This window comes from Ovis canadensis, chromosome 17, assembly GCF_042477335.2.
Source record: "Ovis canadensis isolate MfBH-ARS-UI-01 breed Bighorn chromosome 17, ARS-UI_OviCan_v2, whole genome shotgun sequence".
Taxonomy (NCBI): domain Eukaryota; kingdom Metazoa; phylum Chordata; class Mammalia; order Artiodactyla; family Bovidae; genus Ovis; species Ovis canadensis.
This window is the reverse complement of record NC_091261.1, coordinates 17,890,867-17,905,644: the sequence shown is the minus strand read 5'-3', so window position 1 is coordinate 17,905,644 and position 14,778 is coordinate 17,890,867. Positions and strand designations below refer to the sequence as shown.

At 40.1% G+C, this 14,778-nt stretch overlaps 1 protein-coding gene across 5 annotated transcripts in view; it reads right to left on the bottom strand.

Annotated features, from left to right (window-relative positions):
* Positions 1–14,778, bottom strand: part of LRBA (LPS responsive beige-like anchor protein) — a 748,427-nt gene that overhangs the window by 51,038 nt on the left and 682,611 nt on the right. For all 5 annotated transcript variants that reach the window (XM_069556712.1, XM_069556716.1, XM_069556715.1 and 2 more), the window contains exon 49: positions 1,687–1,776. In XM_069556712.1, the coding sequence (XP_069412813.1) occupies positions 1,687–1,776 (90 nt within the window). The remainder of the gene's footprint in view (positions 1–1,686; positions 1,777–14,778) is intronic.

The window sequence follows — 14,778 nt, the reverse complement described above, 5'->3', positions numbered from 1 at the left end:
GTGAGCCGGCCTGGCCTTCCCACCCCCGGGACAGGAAGGCTGATCTGCCTGAGAGAGCCAGTCATCCTTTGGTCACGGAGAGCGGCTTGGCAGGGGGACTCCCTCTTGGCCCCAGTGACCAAGGCTGTGCAGTGACCCAGGTAGAGAGTCAGTGGAGCAGCGGAGGTGCTTCCATTAGCCAGCACTGCAGCAGCCTGCGTCTCATTGACAAGCTATTACTAAAACTAATTCCAGTCCCCGAGCATAAATCATTCTTACTATTTTTATGGCATTATCTTCCATTGTTCTTGCCAAATGTCCGCTTTCTGTGTCGTCTTTTCACTAAAAGCTACCCTTTATGCTCTTTTAAATATGATTTCCCCTGCTTCAAAACACTAAGGGGAAAAGGTGACGCAAATAAATGTTTAAATGTTTGTAGTTTATAGTAATGGTCAATTCGTATCATTAGAGAAAGAAGGGGAAAAAAGACTTGGAAGAAGAAAGATGATGACAAAGATGGGAAAAGGGGAAAAGACACAAAGAAGGAGGAAAGATGGGAAGAGACAGAGAGTCGGAGGCAGAGAGGACCACATCTGTATCCAGGGCCCTGCTGGCTGCCCCTCTCCTTCCCAGCATCCAGCGAAATCCTACATTCTAAGCCCCAACATGGAATTAGAACCTATTCTAAATACTCATTGCATTTATGGGAACAGACTCTATGTCCCCGTTCTTACTTTAGAACAGTAATGAGCAACCAGTTTTATTGATGGACAATTCAAGAAAAAATAAAACACCTATAGCCTACACTTAAAATATTTTTATCATGCCATGCAGTGTGTGTTCCTATGCTGAATTCATTTTCTCATGAAAGAATTTCCCCCTGAAATTTCAGGAAACATGAAGGAGGAATAGCCACAGGTTTTGCAGCTCTAGTCTATTTCCCTGCTTCTGATTCTAGGTGGGCCTCTGACTTGCTCTGGCCAACAGAAAGCAGCATAAATGATGCTGTGCAAGTTCAAAAGCAAGCTTCAAGGAGTCATGCAAAAGTGTTCTCCCGGAACACTGCGTGTGGGAGTGGCCTGGGCCAACCTGCGTGATGAAAGACCACATGGAAAGAGAGTCTCGCCTCTCGGCGCCTGCCGCAGCAGTGCACAAGGGAGGCAAGGGGAACCAGAAGAAATGCCTATCTACCCCTCAGAATCACAGGAGAGAAAAATCACCATTCTAGGCACTAAGCTTTGGGTATTTGGTATATCACACCATCATTTTTTTCCTCCAAGGTTCCTGACTCTCAGTAACATAGCCTATGTATTAGGATTACTTTCAAAATTCCCAAAGTGAAAATATTGGGATGTAAAGAATAAACACAACAGGAAAACTAATGTAGGCACTCGTAGGATCAAACCAGAAAACGTACCCACTCTCTACCACAGAATGGAGATATAAGACAGTGATGGAACTTTTCATTCTGCAACACAGAACATGACGCGCTGATGAAATACTGGAGCACGGGAGCAATGTCTGCCCTCCTTAAGAGTCCAGGAGAACAGGGAGTATTTGCTGGCTGCTACCAGGTCCACAAATAGTACATTAGAAGAACAGGCCAAGGTGTGGTGGAGAAGCTCAAGTACAACGGAAGACTGTTAAGAATGTCAAGCAGGGTCTCAAAGAGACGCAAGAAACGAGGAGAGAGCAGGCTGCACTTACCGCTTGCATGGCAGAACCTCTGGGAGGGTGGGGCTCTATGAGCAGCTGAGACGGTGTCTGCCCAAAACTTCGAATTTGCGCTTCCACAGCCTGAAAAAGGCACGGGCAAGTTTGAGGGTTAAGAGGTGCTAATTATAGGCAAAAGGACCACAAGTGTCCCCTGGAAGTGTCAGCCCTTACTTCTGGCTTGTTTCCCACTGGAAATCAAGCCCGTGCTTCCACAGTGGGGCTGAGCACCTGGCCAGGCAGTGAGGCTGAGGCCGCTCTGCAGGGCCAGGGCAGCTGTGCCTCCTAAACCCTGCAGAACTTTCTCATCTTGCGCCATGATGGGAAACAGAAACCAGCTCTTACAATCAGAAATTGTCCTTTTTGACTCCATCTCTATTTTCTTGCATTTTTTCCCCCCTGCTTGCATCATCCTTGTTGACTTAAGGCTAATCTTTTACAGGTACAGAGAAAACCAAGCGCTGCTTTGATTCTAGGCCCTATCTCACCCTGGGAAGTAGAAGAAAGAAACAGAGCACCTGTGAAAATTGCCTGACGCTCTTACTTTTGCCATGGGAAGAGCATTATTGTTGACAGTCTCTTTGAACCTAGGTGGAAGAACAGCGAAGTAAAAGCCATATGCTGCATCCAAGCAATAGCCCAGGGACCGTGTGTGCGCTCTTTTTGGAAGACGTGCGCCTAAGCCGTGTTGCCAGCCCCTCACTCCTGCCCACCCAGCCCAGGTGCTCACTTCCCAGCCTCATCACAGAAAACTCTGGAATGCCAGACGTGGTCACTGTCTGTAATGATTTTATTTCTTTACTTGTTTATGCCTGTCTCCTCCCACTAAAACAAGATCCGCGAGAGCAAGGACCTTATCTATTTTCTTCACTCTTAGATCTTTAAAATTGGGTGAATGAATAAATGCCTCAGTATGTGTGAGGGGAGAGAAGCAAGCAGAGACATATAAAGGTGACTTCAACACCCCCACAGCAGTATTTTCAACTTCTCGGCTAAAAGGAGGAAGAAAATCTCTTTTTAAGGGAAGATATGTTTGTCATGCTATTTTTTAATTCCTAAGAAAACAGGTATTTCAATTTTTATATGCTCTGCAGAACTGCAGGCAATTAATAAATCATAAACAGGGAAATAAAAGTATGCAGTATTAACTTCCTTTTCTATTTGATGAGGATGCCTTTAGTAGTCCTTTACCACCATCTTTTAAGAAGCAGTGATAGCAGTTCAGCCATTTACGTATTCAATCGTAATCATCACTGATGCAAACAGCGTATGAGGCATCAGTGTTTCTGCCCTTGAAGAAAGTATTCCTAATATAGAAAGCAGAGCATGCACTTGGATGACTGAATAACCGTCTGATGCAGTTAGCTCAGTAAATTCAAGGAATGCACTATGACTGACTTAGGCAGAAAGGACTGAAAAGGCCTCTGTGAAAGCTGAGTGGTATGGGAAAAGCACCATGGGCTTTGAAGTCACACAGACCATGTGCTAATACTGACTGCTCACAGTTTACAAGCTATGTGACCCAGGGCAAGTCATTCAACCTCAGTTTCAATTTTCTTCCTGTAAGATATGGATAATAATAATAATAATAATAATATCAACCTCACAGTGTTATTCAGTTCAGTTCCGTTCAGCTCACTTGTGTCCGACTCTTTGCAACCCCGTGAACCACAGCATGTCAGGCCTCCCGGAGTCTACCCAAACCCATGTCCATTTAGTCAGTGATGCCATCCAACCATCTCATCCTCTGTCGTTCCCTTCTCCTCCTGCCCTCAATATTTACCGGCATCAGGGTCTTTTCAAATGAGTCAGCTCTTCACATCAGGTGGCCAAAGTACTGGAGCTTCAGCTTCAACATCAGTCCTTCCAATGAACATCCAGGACTGATCTCCCTTAGGATGGACTGGCTGGATCTTCTTGCAGTCCAAGGGACTCTCAAGAGTCCTCTCCAAAACCACAGCTCAAAAGCATCAATTCTTCAGCACTCAGCCTTCTTTACAGTCCAACTCTCCCATCCATACATGACCACTGGAAAAACCATAGCCTTAACCAGACAGACCTTTGTTGGTCTGTCTCTGCTTTTTAATATGGTGTCTAGGTTGGTCATAACTTTCCTTCCAAGGAGTAAGCGTCTGTTAATTTCATGGCTGCAATCACCATCTGCAGTGATTTTGATATTGAGGAGCAAATATATGTATGCAAAAAAAAAACGCAGCAAAGTGCTTACTGGTACAGATTAGACTCTTAATATGCAGTCAACCAATATTCTTTGAGGGCTACTAACAAGAAATGGCAACACACTCCAGTATTTCTGCCTGGAGAATCCAATGGGTGATGGAGGAGCCTGGCTGGCTCGAGTCTGTGGGGCTGCAAAGCGTCAGACACAACAGAGCACACACACACACATCAATAACAAATATTTATTTAGTAGTTACTATTTGACAGGTATTTTTCTACGTGATTTTAGTATCTCGTTTCATTTAATCTTTAAACTGTACGATGTGAGTACTTTACTATATTTACTGATAAAGAAAAATAATGCACAAAGAATTTAAATATCTTGTCCAAGGTCAGACAGTAATTCAATAGCAGGCTCAAATTTTGCACGTACGCAGCTTGATTCAGGAGCTCATACTCTCAACCAGTAAGCTATTCTTCCTTATCCGTTAGGGACAATGCCATGGTCTAGGGATAAGACTGAACACAGAAAACGCATGAGTTTACAACTCAATGAGTGAATTAATAAAGTAGCTCTAATGTCAACATCACCATCATCATTAAGCGTTTGCTCACACACAATTAGAGAGCATGGCTTGGCAGGGGATAAGGCTGGCCCCAGACTTTAGAAACCAGAAAAGAAGTCACCAGGAAGTGAGGAGTACAGACGAGGGCCACTTCAGAGCAGTATCTAAAACATTTTTTGATGGAGTGAAATCAATTCATGACCAACATCAAGGACAATCTTGAGGCAAAAAATATCACAAAAGGGCAACCTTTTGGTGGGCAGGCCGAAGGTAGTCACAGAGAAGGAGGTGGGAGCACTGTTCTTTTAAGATGCATGGATTCACAACTGGCTTAACGTAAACTTTAAGGCACTTCTAAAAACAGCAAAGCCAGTGCCCTTTCCCTTGACTGCTGCCTTCAGTGGTCCTGGCCCAACAGCCCACATACATTTCCCCTCATTTAAAAGAAGGGGAATGGGGAACAGGCAGCTTACACACTTGGCCTATGGAGCTAATTGGTTAAGACTGCTAATCCTGATTTTTCCCATTTATTTGCTGTGTTTGAATAGGATGGTTAATCTCTGTTTCCCCATTGATAAAATAGAGAGAATAATACCTCACTTGGAGAATTATATGGAAAATTAAGTAATACCTATAAAGTGTTTAGCACAATGCCAAGCAAATACAAGGCACTAAATAAAATATTGTTGGGTTTGGAGCTTTAGCGTGATCCCCATTACACACAGCTAAAACAGAAAAGGAAGAAATGCTTCGGGAGTTTACAATGAGAGTGGTGATAATAACGAATACATTATTAAAAAAAAAAAAAAACTGAAACCTGGCTCAGCATTTCAAAGTATACTATAGGGCTAAGTGGCCAGAGTCGGAGAGATCTCCTTGGAGATTCAGAGAGCAGTCCAAAACTGGATACCTCAGTCCTTATGGAAGCTGTGTTATTTGTGAGAAAGGGATAAATATGTGAACCATGATCTAAGGCAAAATCAACAAGTCTTAGAGACTGATGACTTTGAGCAATGAAGAGAAAAGACAACACTAATTCTCTCTTTTGAACTTGTGTATTTTAGAGTAGTAAAGCAATGAATAGAAATATAAATTTCTGTGAGGGAGAACTAGCTTTGCAGGAGAAAGACAGTGCATTTTATGTCAGGTGTGGAAATCTGAAGTGATAGTGATAGCTGTCGAGCCAGGCTGAGACATCCAGGGGACAAAAGAGAGCCTAGGACTGGCCCTGGGCTGAAACATCAGAGGTGTTCACTTGGGTGTCATTCAGACAAGAGAAATTTAAGTCAATGGTTTCTGATCCTTCCCTCTCACTCTGTTTATGTATGTATTTTTAAGCAGCAGAAATGATTTCCTTTTCCAATTGAAGTTTTACACAAAACCCCAATACACAGAGTCAGGGCTACTTAACTTTAAAGATGGGCAAAACCATCCTTACACAGCAGCTCTGAGAAATCTTAGGACTCTGGAGCACAGTTTGAAGTCCACTGGTTAAGCTCCCAGGATGAAAATACATGAGACACATACATAAAAGGACACAGAGGTGAAACTCGGGGAATGCTCACATTTAGGATTTGATATGAAGACGATGACAATAGAAGGGAGAGGTTGCTGGGAGCTGGGGAGCAGGATAGGGTGATGTGGAAGCTACACATGAGAATTTCAAAGAGAGAATGGTCAGTAACACCAACTGCTAGAGAGAAACTGAGAATAACGACATTATTGCACATAAATTTTTATTATAAATTAAATGCAACTGGCCTCAATACTACACAATAGCAATATCGTTAATATTACATGTACTTAGCCTTGTTTTGAAATGAGAAGTACATAGATGGTGAGAAGACTTTTAAAAACACCAATCTCCCCTTTCAAACACAATTTTATTTTTGTCTTAAATTTTAAATAAAATTTACACATTACTGATCTTTTACAGGGAAATGATTTTTCAAGTCATGGAACACAGTGGTGTGAATTCTGTCTCAATATGAAATAAAAGTTGTATTATCCCACATAGGTTAAATAATATTTTTCTTTCTAAGTCCTTAAGACCTTTCTAAGTCCTAAAAAAATTATATAATTCTTAGACACAAATGTTATATTTCTTGACTAACCTTTGAGTTGTTGGTGATAACAATACAATAGAAAGGGCTTTATCAAGGGAGAAAATTATAGAATAAGACTGTAAGGTAATCTCAAATCTTCAGAGTCAAACCTAATATCATCAACTGATAATTCTAGATTCTTCTCATTGTTTCTAAAGCTCATTGCCATTCTGTCATCATCTTGATCTCTAAAACAATCGGCACTGCTGATCACACCGAGGTTGCTTCACATTCTCTCTGCTCTGGCACCCACAGCTCTACACTAGCTCGGTTCTCTGACCTACTCCTTTATTCTCTGTGTTCTGCCAACCTCTACTCTTATTTCTCATCCACAAATGAACTCATCACTGCAAGTTCTCTTTTCACACTCCAGTTTTCTTGATCTAAACTTCCTGCCCTACATTTTTTTTTTAACTGTCATGACTTCAAATCTTAGCTCTATATGAAGGGTTTCCAAATCTAAAGCCAGAGGACTGTCAAGGTCTATGAAGTGTTCATCTACACTTTGCCTGATGGCCGTCCATCTATACTATGTGTATATCTCGCACACTCGGAATTATCAAATCTAAAATCTGGAAAAATTAATTTTATTCTAGCATTCCTCAATCAAGGATGAGACAGACTCCCCTTTTGATTTTATTTTTAATGCTCAGAATCTTACTAACATTTAAAAATTTTACCTCTTGTATATAATCAGTAACTAGACCTAATCACTTCTTTTATAAGTTTCTCATACTCATCACTTCTATTTGAATCCAGGAATTTCTTATAATTTCAGGGACTGAGAATTATAACAGCGTCTCTTCTGTTATTTGTCATTTAATTTCTTCCCACAGACTTGCGCTTTCTCAAACTCTCCTTTATGGAATATTCCCTGATCAAATATCTTCAATTAACTGGCAGCTCTTAAAAGATACAGTCTTACTCCTTCATATGAGGCACAGAGAAGAATGCTATATGATTTCTACGGTATCCCTGACAAAAAGTAAATAGCTTCATTTGAATCATGTAAAATATGAGACAAATTCAGAGACATTCAACAAAATACGTGACCACTTTCCACAAATATCAAGACTATTAAAGACAAGTGAAGGCTGATTCATTCTTACATTTAGAAGAGGACCAAGAAGATGTCGACTAAATACATGTGATTTAGTCACTGCATAAGATCATTAAACAGAAAGAGAGTCCTCAGAGAATGTGGTGACCTTCACAAGGTCTGTAGCTTAATTACGCTGAGCAAATATTATTTCCATGGTCTTGATCATTTCACTAAATTTATGTAACAGGCTGATGGTAGGGGAGGGAGGGTGCTTAGGAAGAAACATACAAGAGAAATTTTGGAACTTGTCTGTGCCTAAACTTAATTCAAAATATAAATTTTTTAAAAGAAAGAAAAAGATGAAGGCCTACTGCTAGTCCCTCATCCAACTCTCTGTACAATCAAGCAGGTTTTCTTTCAAACAAAACCGGCCATTTCTACCTTACATTTTCTCTTATGCCACTGTCTCTCCTAGATTAGTTCCTGCATCTTCAGTTTTCTAAATCATACCACTCTCTAGAAAACCCTGCTCTTCTAGGTCCTGCCTTGGTGGTGGTGGTGGTGGTGGTCAGTTGCTAAGTCGTGTCCAGCCCTTTGCAGCCTCATGGACTGCAGCACGCCAGGTTTCCCTGTCCTTCACTATCTGTCAGAGTTTGCTCAAATTCATACACCTTGAGTCAGTGAGGCTCTCTAACCATCACATCCTCTGCCGCCTCCTTCTCCTTTGGCCTTCAATCTTTCCCAGCATCAGGATCTTTTCCAATGAGTCGGCTGTTGAAATCAGGTGGCCAAAGTATTGGAGCTTCAGCATCAGTCCTTCCAATGACTATTCAGAGTTGATTTCCTTCACGATTGACTGGCTTGATGTTCATACAGTCCAGGGGACTCTCAAGAGTTTTCTCTAACAACACCAGTTTGAAAGCATCAATTCTTCAGCACTCATGACTACTGGAAAAACTAGAGCTTTGACTATATGGACTTTTGTTGGCAAAGTGATGTCTCTGCCTTTTTTTTTTTTTTGGTCTAGGTCTGTCATAGTTTTCCTTCTAAGGAGTGACTGGTTTTTAATTTCATGGCTGCAATCACCATCTGTAGTGATTTGGAACCCAAGAAAATAAAATCTGTCATTGTTTCCACTTTTTTCCCTTCTATTTGCCATGAAGTGATGGGACCGAATGCCAAGATCTTAGTTTTTCGAATGTTGAGTTTTAAGTCAGCTTTTTCACTCTCCTCTTTCACCCTCATCAAGAGGCTCTTTAGTTCCCCTTCGCTTTCTGCCATTCAATTCAGTTCAGTTCAGTCACTCAGTCGTGTCTGACTCTTTGCAACCCCATGAACTGCAGCACGCCAGGCCTCCCTGTCCATCACCAACTCCCGGAGTTCACTCAGACTCACGTCCATCGAGTCGGTGATGCCATCCAGCCATCTCATCCTCTGGCGTCCCCTTCTCCTCCTGCCCCCAATCCCTCCCAGCATCAGAGTCTTTTCCAATGAGTCAGCTCTTCACATGAGGAGGCCAAAGTTTTGCCTTTAGGGTGGTGTCATCTGCATATCTGAGGTTGTTGAAATTTCTCCTGGCAATCTTGATTTCGGCTTGTGATTCATCCAGCCCAGCATTTCATATGATGTACTCTGCATATAAGCTAAATAAGCAGGTGACAGTATGCAGCCTTGTCATAGTCCCTTCTCAATTTTGGACCAGCCGGTGCTCCACGTGCAGTTCTAGCTGCTGCTTCCTGACCTGCATACACAGGTTTCTCAGGAGACAGGTAAGGTGGTCTGGTATTCTCATCTCTTTAAGAATTTTCCAGTTTGCTGTGATCCCCACAAAGACTTTAAGATAGTCAAAGAAGCATATGTTTTTCTGGCACTCCCTTGCTATTTCCGTAATCCAACAAATGTTGGCAATTTGATCTCTGGTTCTGCTGCTTCTTAGAAACCTAGCTTATACATCTGGAAGTTCTTGGTTCATATACTGCTGAAGCCTGGCTTAAGGATTTTGAGTATAACCTTGGTATGCGAACGTGGTAGTTTGAGCATTCTTTGGCATTGCCCTCCTTTGAGACTGGAATGAAAACTGACCTTTTCCAGTCCTGTGGCCACTGCTGAGTTATCCAAAGGAAAGGAAAGTCGCTCAGTTGTGTCCAACTCTTTGCGATCCCATGGACTGTAGCCTACCAGGCTTCTCAGTCCATGGGATTTTCCAGGCAAGAGTACTGGAGTGGGTTGCCATTTCTTTCTCCAGGGAATCTTCCCAACCCAGCGATCGAGCCTGGGTCTCCCGCATTGTAGGCAGACACTTTACCCACTGAACCACCATGTGCTGACATATTGAATGCAGCACTTTGATAGCATCATCTTTTAGCATTTTAAATGGCTCATCTAGAATTCCATCACCTCCACTAGCTTTTTGTTCACAGTAATGCTTCATAAGGCCCACCTGACTTCACACTCTAGGATGTATGCCTCTGGGTGACCGACCACACCATTGTGGTTATCTGGATCACTAAGATTTCCCAAATCTTACAGCTTGTTCATGCTGCTAATTACACATTTAATTCAGGCTTCCTTGTAATGATAGTTTTTAGTATATTACTGGTCTGTCAAGCAACTAAACCATAAGGCTAGAATATCATGTATTTTAGAAGTGTGCAAGCAGGAAGAACAATGCCTTGTACAAACTATTCACACAACAAAGAAGTTTACCTGAACTTTTTTTGCTGTTGCTGTTAAAAATAACATCCTCTATTTTGCACATCTGTTTTATCAATCAGTCTTGTACCCCAAATGACTGATTTATAAAGATACACTAATAAGGTATTTTCTTAAGCCAACTTTAAGTGGAAATCAAAGTAAAACAAAAACTGGACTGCAAAACAGAACCAGAAATGAACCATACACTTTAACCTATATTCTTCCTAGTATAACACACAAAATTATTAGTTTCTAGAGCCACACAATGTGGCATCCCAAAATGCCACATCTTTTTATTTGCCTGTGGGGGTGGGTATAATTTAAAAGGTCACGAAGCTCTAGAATAAGACAAAATATTACTTTTCAGCACTGACAAGCTACCAGTAACTATTTTAAAAGTTATTTTGTCTATTTATATAGCCTTTTAATATGAAAGTTATATGGTGGTTTGGTTCCTAAGCCTTGTCTAACTCTTACAACCTCATGGGCTATATAGCCCACCAGGCTCCTCTATCCATAAGATTTTCCAGGCAAGAAAACTAGAGTGGGTTGCCATTTCCTTCCTCATATTGAGTGCCTTTTATGTACCAAGAACGCCCAATACTGGGACAGAAACAATCTCAAGAGAAGAGCGTTATTCTTTTTTTTTTTTTTTGGCTGCGCTACACAGCATGTGGGATCTTAGTTCTCTGACCAAGGATTGAAACTTGTGTTCCCGGCAGTGGATATACCAGGAAGTTTGGAGCACAGTTCTTGATGAGACAAAATGGGGGTGAGAGGGAGAATGGGGAGTGATAAGTAAAGACTGCTATCTGTTGCTACAAAGAGGACAAAAGAGTCTTCGTTAGAAAAGTTCTATAAGGTATCACTAAAGGCAGACCTGGGTGTTCATTGGAAGGACTGATGTTGAAGCTGAAACTCCGCCACCTGATGCAAAGAGCTGACTCATTGGAAAAGACCCTGATGCTGGGAAAGATTGAGGGCAGGAGGAGAAGGGGACGACAGAAGACAAGATGGTTGGATGGCATCACTGACTCAACGGACATGGGTTTGGGTGGACTCCAGGAGTTGGTGATGGACAGGGAGGCCTGGCGTGCTGCTGTTCATGGGGTCACAAAGAGTCGGACACGACTGAGTGACTGAACTGAACTGAACTGAACTGAAAGGCAGTAATCCTCATTCTTTCAGCCCCCAACACACCTGAGGGATACAAAAACACTCCAGGGTCTCTCTGTAGCAGTGATTCTGAAAGGTCAAGTGAGAAATCCTGGGGGAATACGTGTGATTTGAAAAAATCCTTCAAGTAATTTTGTTTATCGCTCTCTCTTCACTTTTCACTCCAGCCCTTTGTATATTTAGGAATATTTCTATTCCTGATATTCTATTCTATTCCTGAATATTTCAGATGCATAACAAGAGGTCTGCAATCACAGGAAACATACAGGTATAACAGGAAGATGAACAGGTAATAGGGTAGCTTAATGAACTCTACCAAATGCCTAAACTGTTTTTAATCAACTCTATTTCATCTAGAGAGTTTTGGTCCCAGGTGATAAACTTTTAGAATTTGTTTATTATGCTAAATTTTTATTATGAAATAGGATAATGAATCCCCATATACCCATTAGTCAATTTCAATAATTATTAACACATTTGGCCTTAGGTTACTCCAAGGGGGGATTCAGCCTAGGCAATGTGCTAGAAAGATTTATTGGAAAATAGGAGAGTGTGCCTGCCTTTAAGCGGTTTGTTTTTTCAGGTTTACTGCAAAACTGCATGGAGAACAAAAATATCAAAAAATAATCCCAATTTACAAACATCTGCCAGCAGCCTTCATCTTTGTTCACAAAGGTTAAACACATGTGGACTTGAAAAGAGATGTTCAATGCTAAAGCTGCAAATTTGATAAGGTGACTTCTCTTGTTAAAATCCTTCCATCCAAATTCCTTATCATAGGCTGGCCCCATAGCATGAGGTTAAGTATGCAGACGGCTGCAATCAGAGTGCTGCAGTTCAGATATTAGCTTTATCACATACTGGCTGAGTGACTCTGGCAACTTAGGCCTTAGTATTCTTGTCTAAGAATGGTGATAATGATAGTGGGTATTTATTGGGTTGTTGTAAAGTTTAAATGAAATAATATAAAACACAGGACAGTTCCTGACACCTCTGTATCTGATGTTAGTAGTACAACATACATAAAAGGCTGCATGGTGTCTGGCTGAGGTTAAGGAAGCATTTACTAAATGTTTCCAATCACCTATAATTAAGACTATAATAACAGCGATCTGGCTCTCCTGCCTATGTTTCCAGTCTCATCCTGACACTGTCCCTCTTAAACTCTGTAAGATATGATTTAATATGACATACTGCTTTTATATATATTGTTTTCCTATTCTTTTCTATCCCCTTTCTCTGTGTGGTTGCCTCCTCCTCATTCGTTAAGATGAGCTCACATATCTCTGCACCCTGAGAAGTCTCTTTCTAGGTTTCATCCAGACAGTTGCTCCCCCTCTCTGTTGCTCTTGGAGCAACTGTGTCCAAACCCCCTACTTACTTTACCTGCTTAAGTAAAACTCTTACCTACTTAACTAAATTGCTGGTCTAATTCCTGTCTCACCAAGAGCAGAGACTTCCAAGTATTGCTGTGCTTCTGGGGGTTGACACACAGTAGGTGCTCAAGAAATATGAATGAAATGCTAAATGAATGAAAGGTTATCCAAGTCAGCACAATTCAGCAGGGATGCAGCTAAGAGATACCTCCTAACACTATCACAGAGCAGCCTAGCACTGAAAAAAACATTCTACTAAACATTTCTACTAGAAAGTTTACTTCATTCTTATTCATCAATTCCCAATTATTTCTGTAAATAGCCTGTTACTACTTTCTATAATAAAGCTGAATCCAGCAGGCAGCATTCCAGATGTTGAAATACACAGTAATAAAAAAGACTATGCAAATACTTCAAGACTTTCCAGTAAAACCACATACTTAATTTTATAAACAGCATCTCAAATATTACCTAGAGAATTTATTAATGGATTTCCAAATGGAAATATTATGAAAAGATTTTCAACAAGCTGTGTATTCTATTGTTTTCTGTGCCAACCACTGCATACTTGTAAGATTTTATGGCTATACTGAGAGAAAGGGACATTATATTAATATGTAGAGGGAATATAGGTACACACACTAGATAAAATGAAAGAATGAGAGAAACAAAAGAAAAGGAAAAGAAAGTAGACTGGCTTAGTGACAATGTAGGGCTTCAACTTAAGAATGAATATTTTAGACTCTCTGAAGCGGTCTTTTTAATTTAACATAGGAAACAAGTTAACTCAGTACAACACTTAGTAACCAACAGTAAAGCTGTAAAACTTTATTTTAAGATGGGTTTGGGGGAGAAATAACTTAAACATATGGATGCAATTAAGGTAAACACATATGTACTCTGCTTTTCTTAAGCACACAACTCTGAAATTGCATTTTATCCCCTATATATTTACATCTAAAAGCACTATAAAATTGGGATAGGGAAATTGGAAAAATCATTTAATAAAAAGTAACAAGCCATTATTAGTATACTAAAATTTTGACATTACCAAAATTAAGTTCTAGAAGGCTATCTTAAGATTGTAGAGTAACTCACCAAAAGATATTTACAAATCCAAATAAGACTTCATAGTTTGGATTTCAGAATTAATTCAATTTTCAAAAGAGTCACAATAGGACATTTAGTGATTTCTCCTGTTACATAATATCACTTGAGCCTCTTTTTCCCCTTATCCTTCACACAGTTGAATTAAACTGGAGAAAAACTTACTGGATATTTGACCAGTTTCCACTCAAAATTTACTGACTAACTTTCTAGTTAACCAGCCTCAGTGCCTACTGAGGCCATTGTTAAAATATGCTGGATATCAGCAAGTTAAAAAAGTATACTAGTCATTATATGTTGAAGTTAGTATTTAATTCCTAAAGGACAAAAATCCTGGTAATATTAACTACTAAGGCCGAAAGAGAATCCACGACAAGTAGATATACTTGATTAAAATGGTGAAGAATCTAAAAGAGAAAATTAACTAAAAAAAAAAATAATAATAAAAATTTAAAAAAAATAAAAGAGAAAATTATCTTTATACCTAATATAAAGATAGGTTTATCTTTATAAACCTATACCTGTTACACCTGTTCGCATAATACCTCTAGCTGGTTAAAAAAAGGCAAAGCAACATTTAGAAACATTGAGAAACCAAGTTCCCTCTTACTATAAGAAATGAAATACAGAATTACTTTTTAAAAGCCAGAACAATACATGTACAAATTAAAAAGCATAATGAACCTAACTCAATTTTTTTAAAAGGAATCTTTTAAGCTAGAAATGTAAATATTCAAGTTCTCTGGAAATAGGAAATATAGAATTCAAACTTTGTACAGCATAAGGTAAAAGATAACCTATCAGGGAAAAAAGTTTCATGGATATACTACTATCAATTGGAA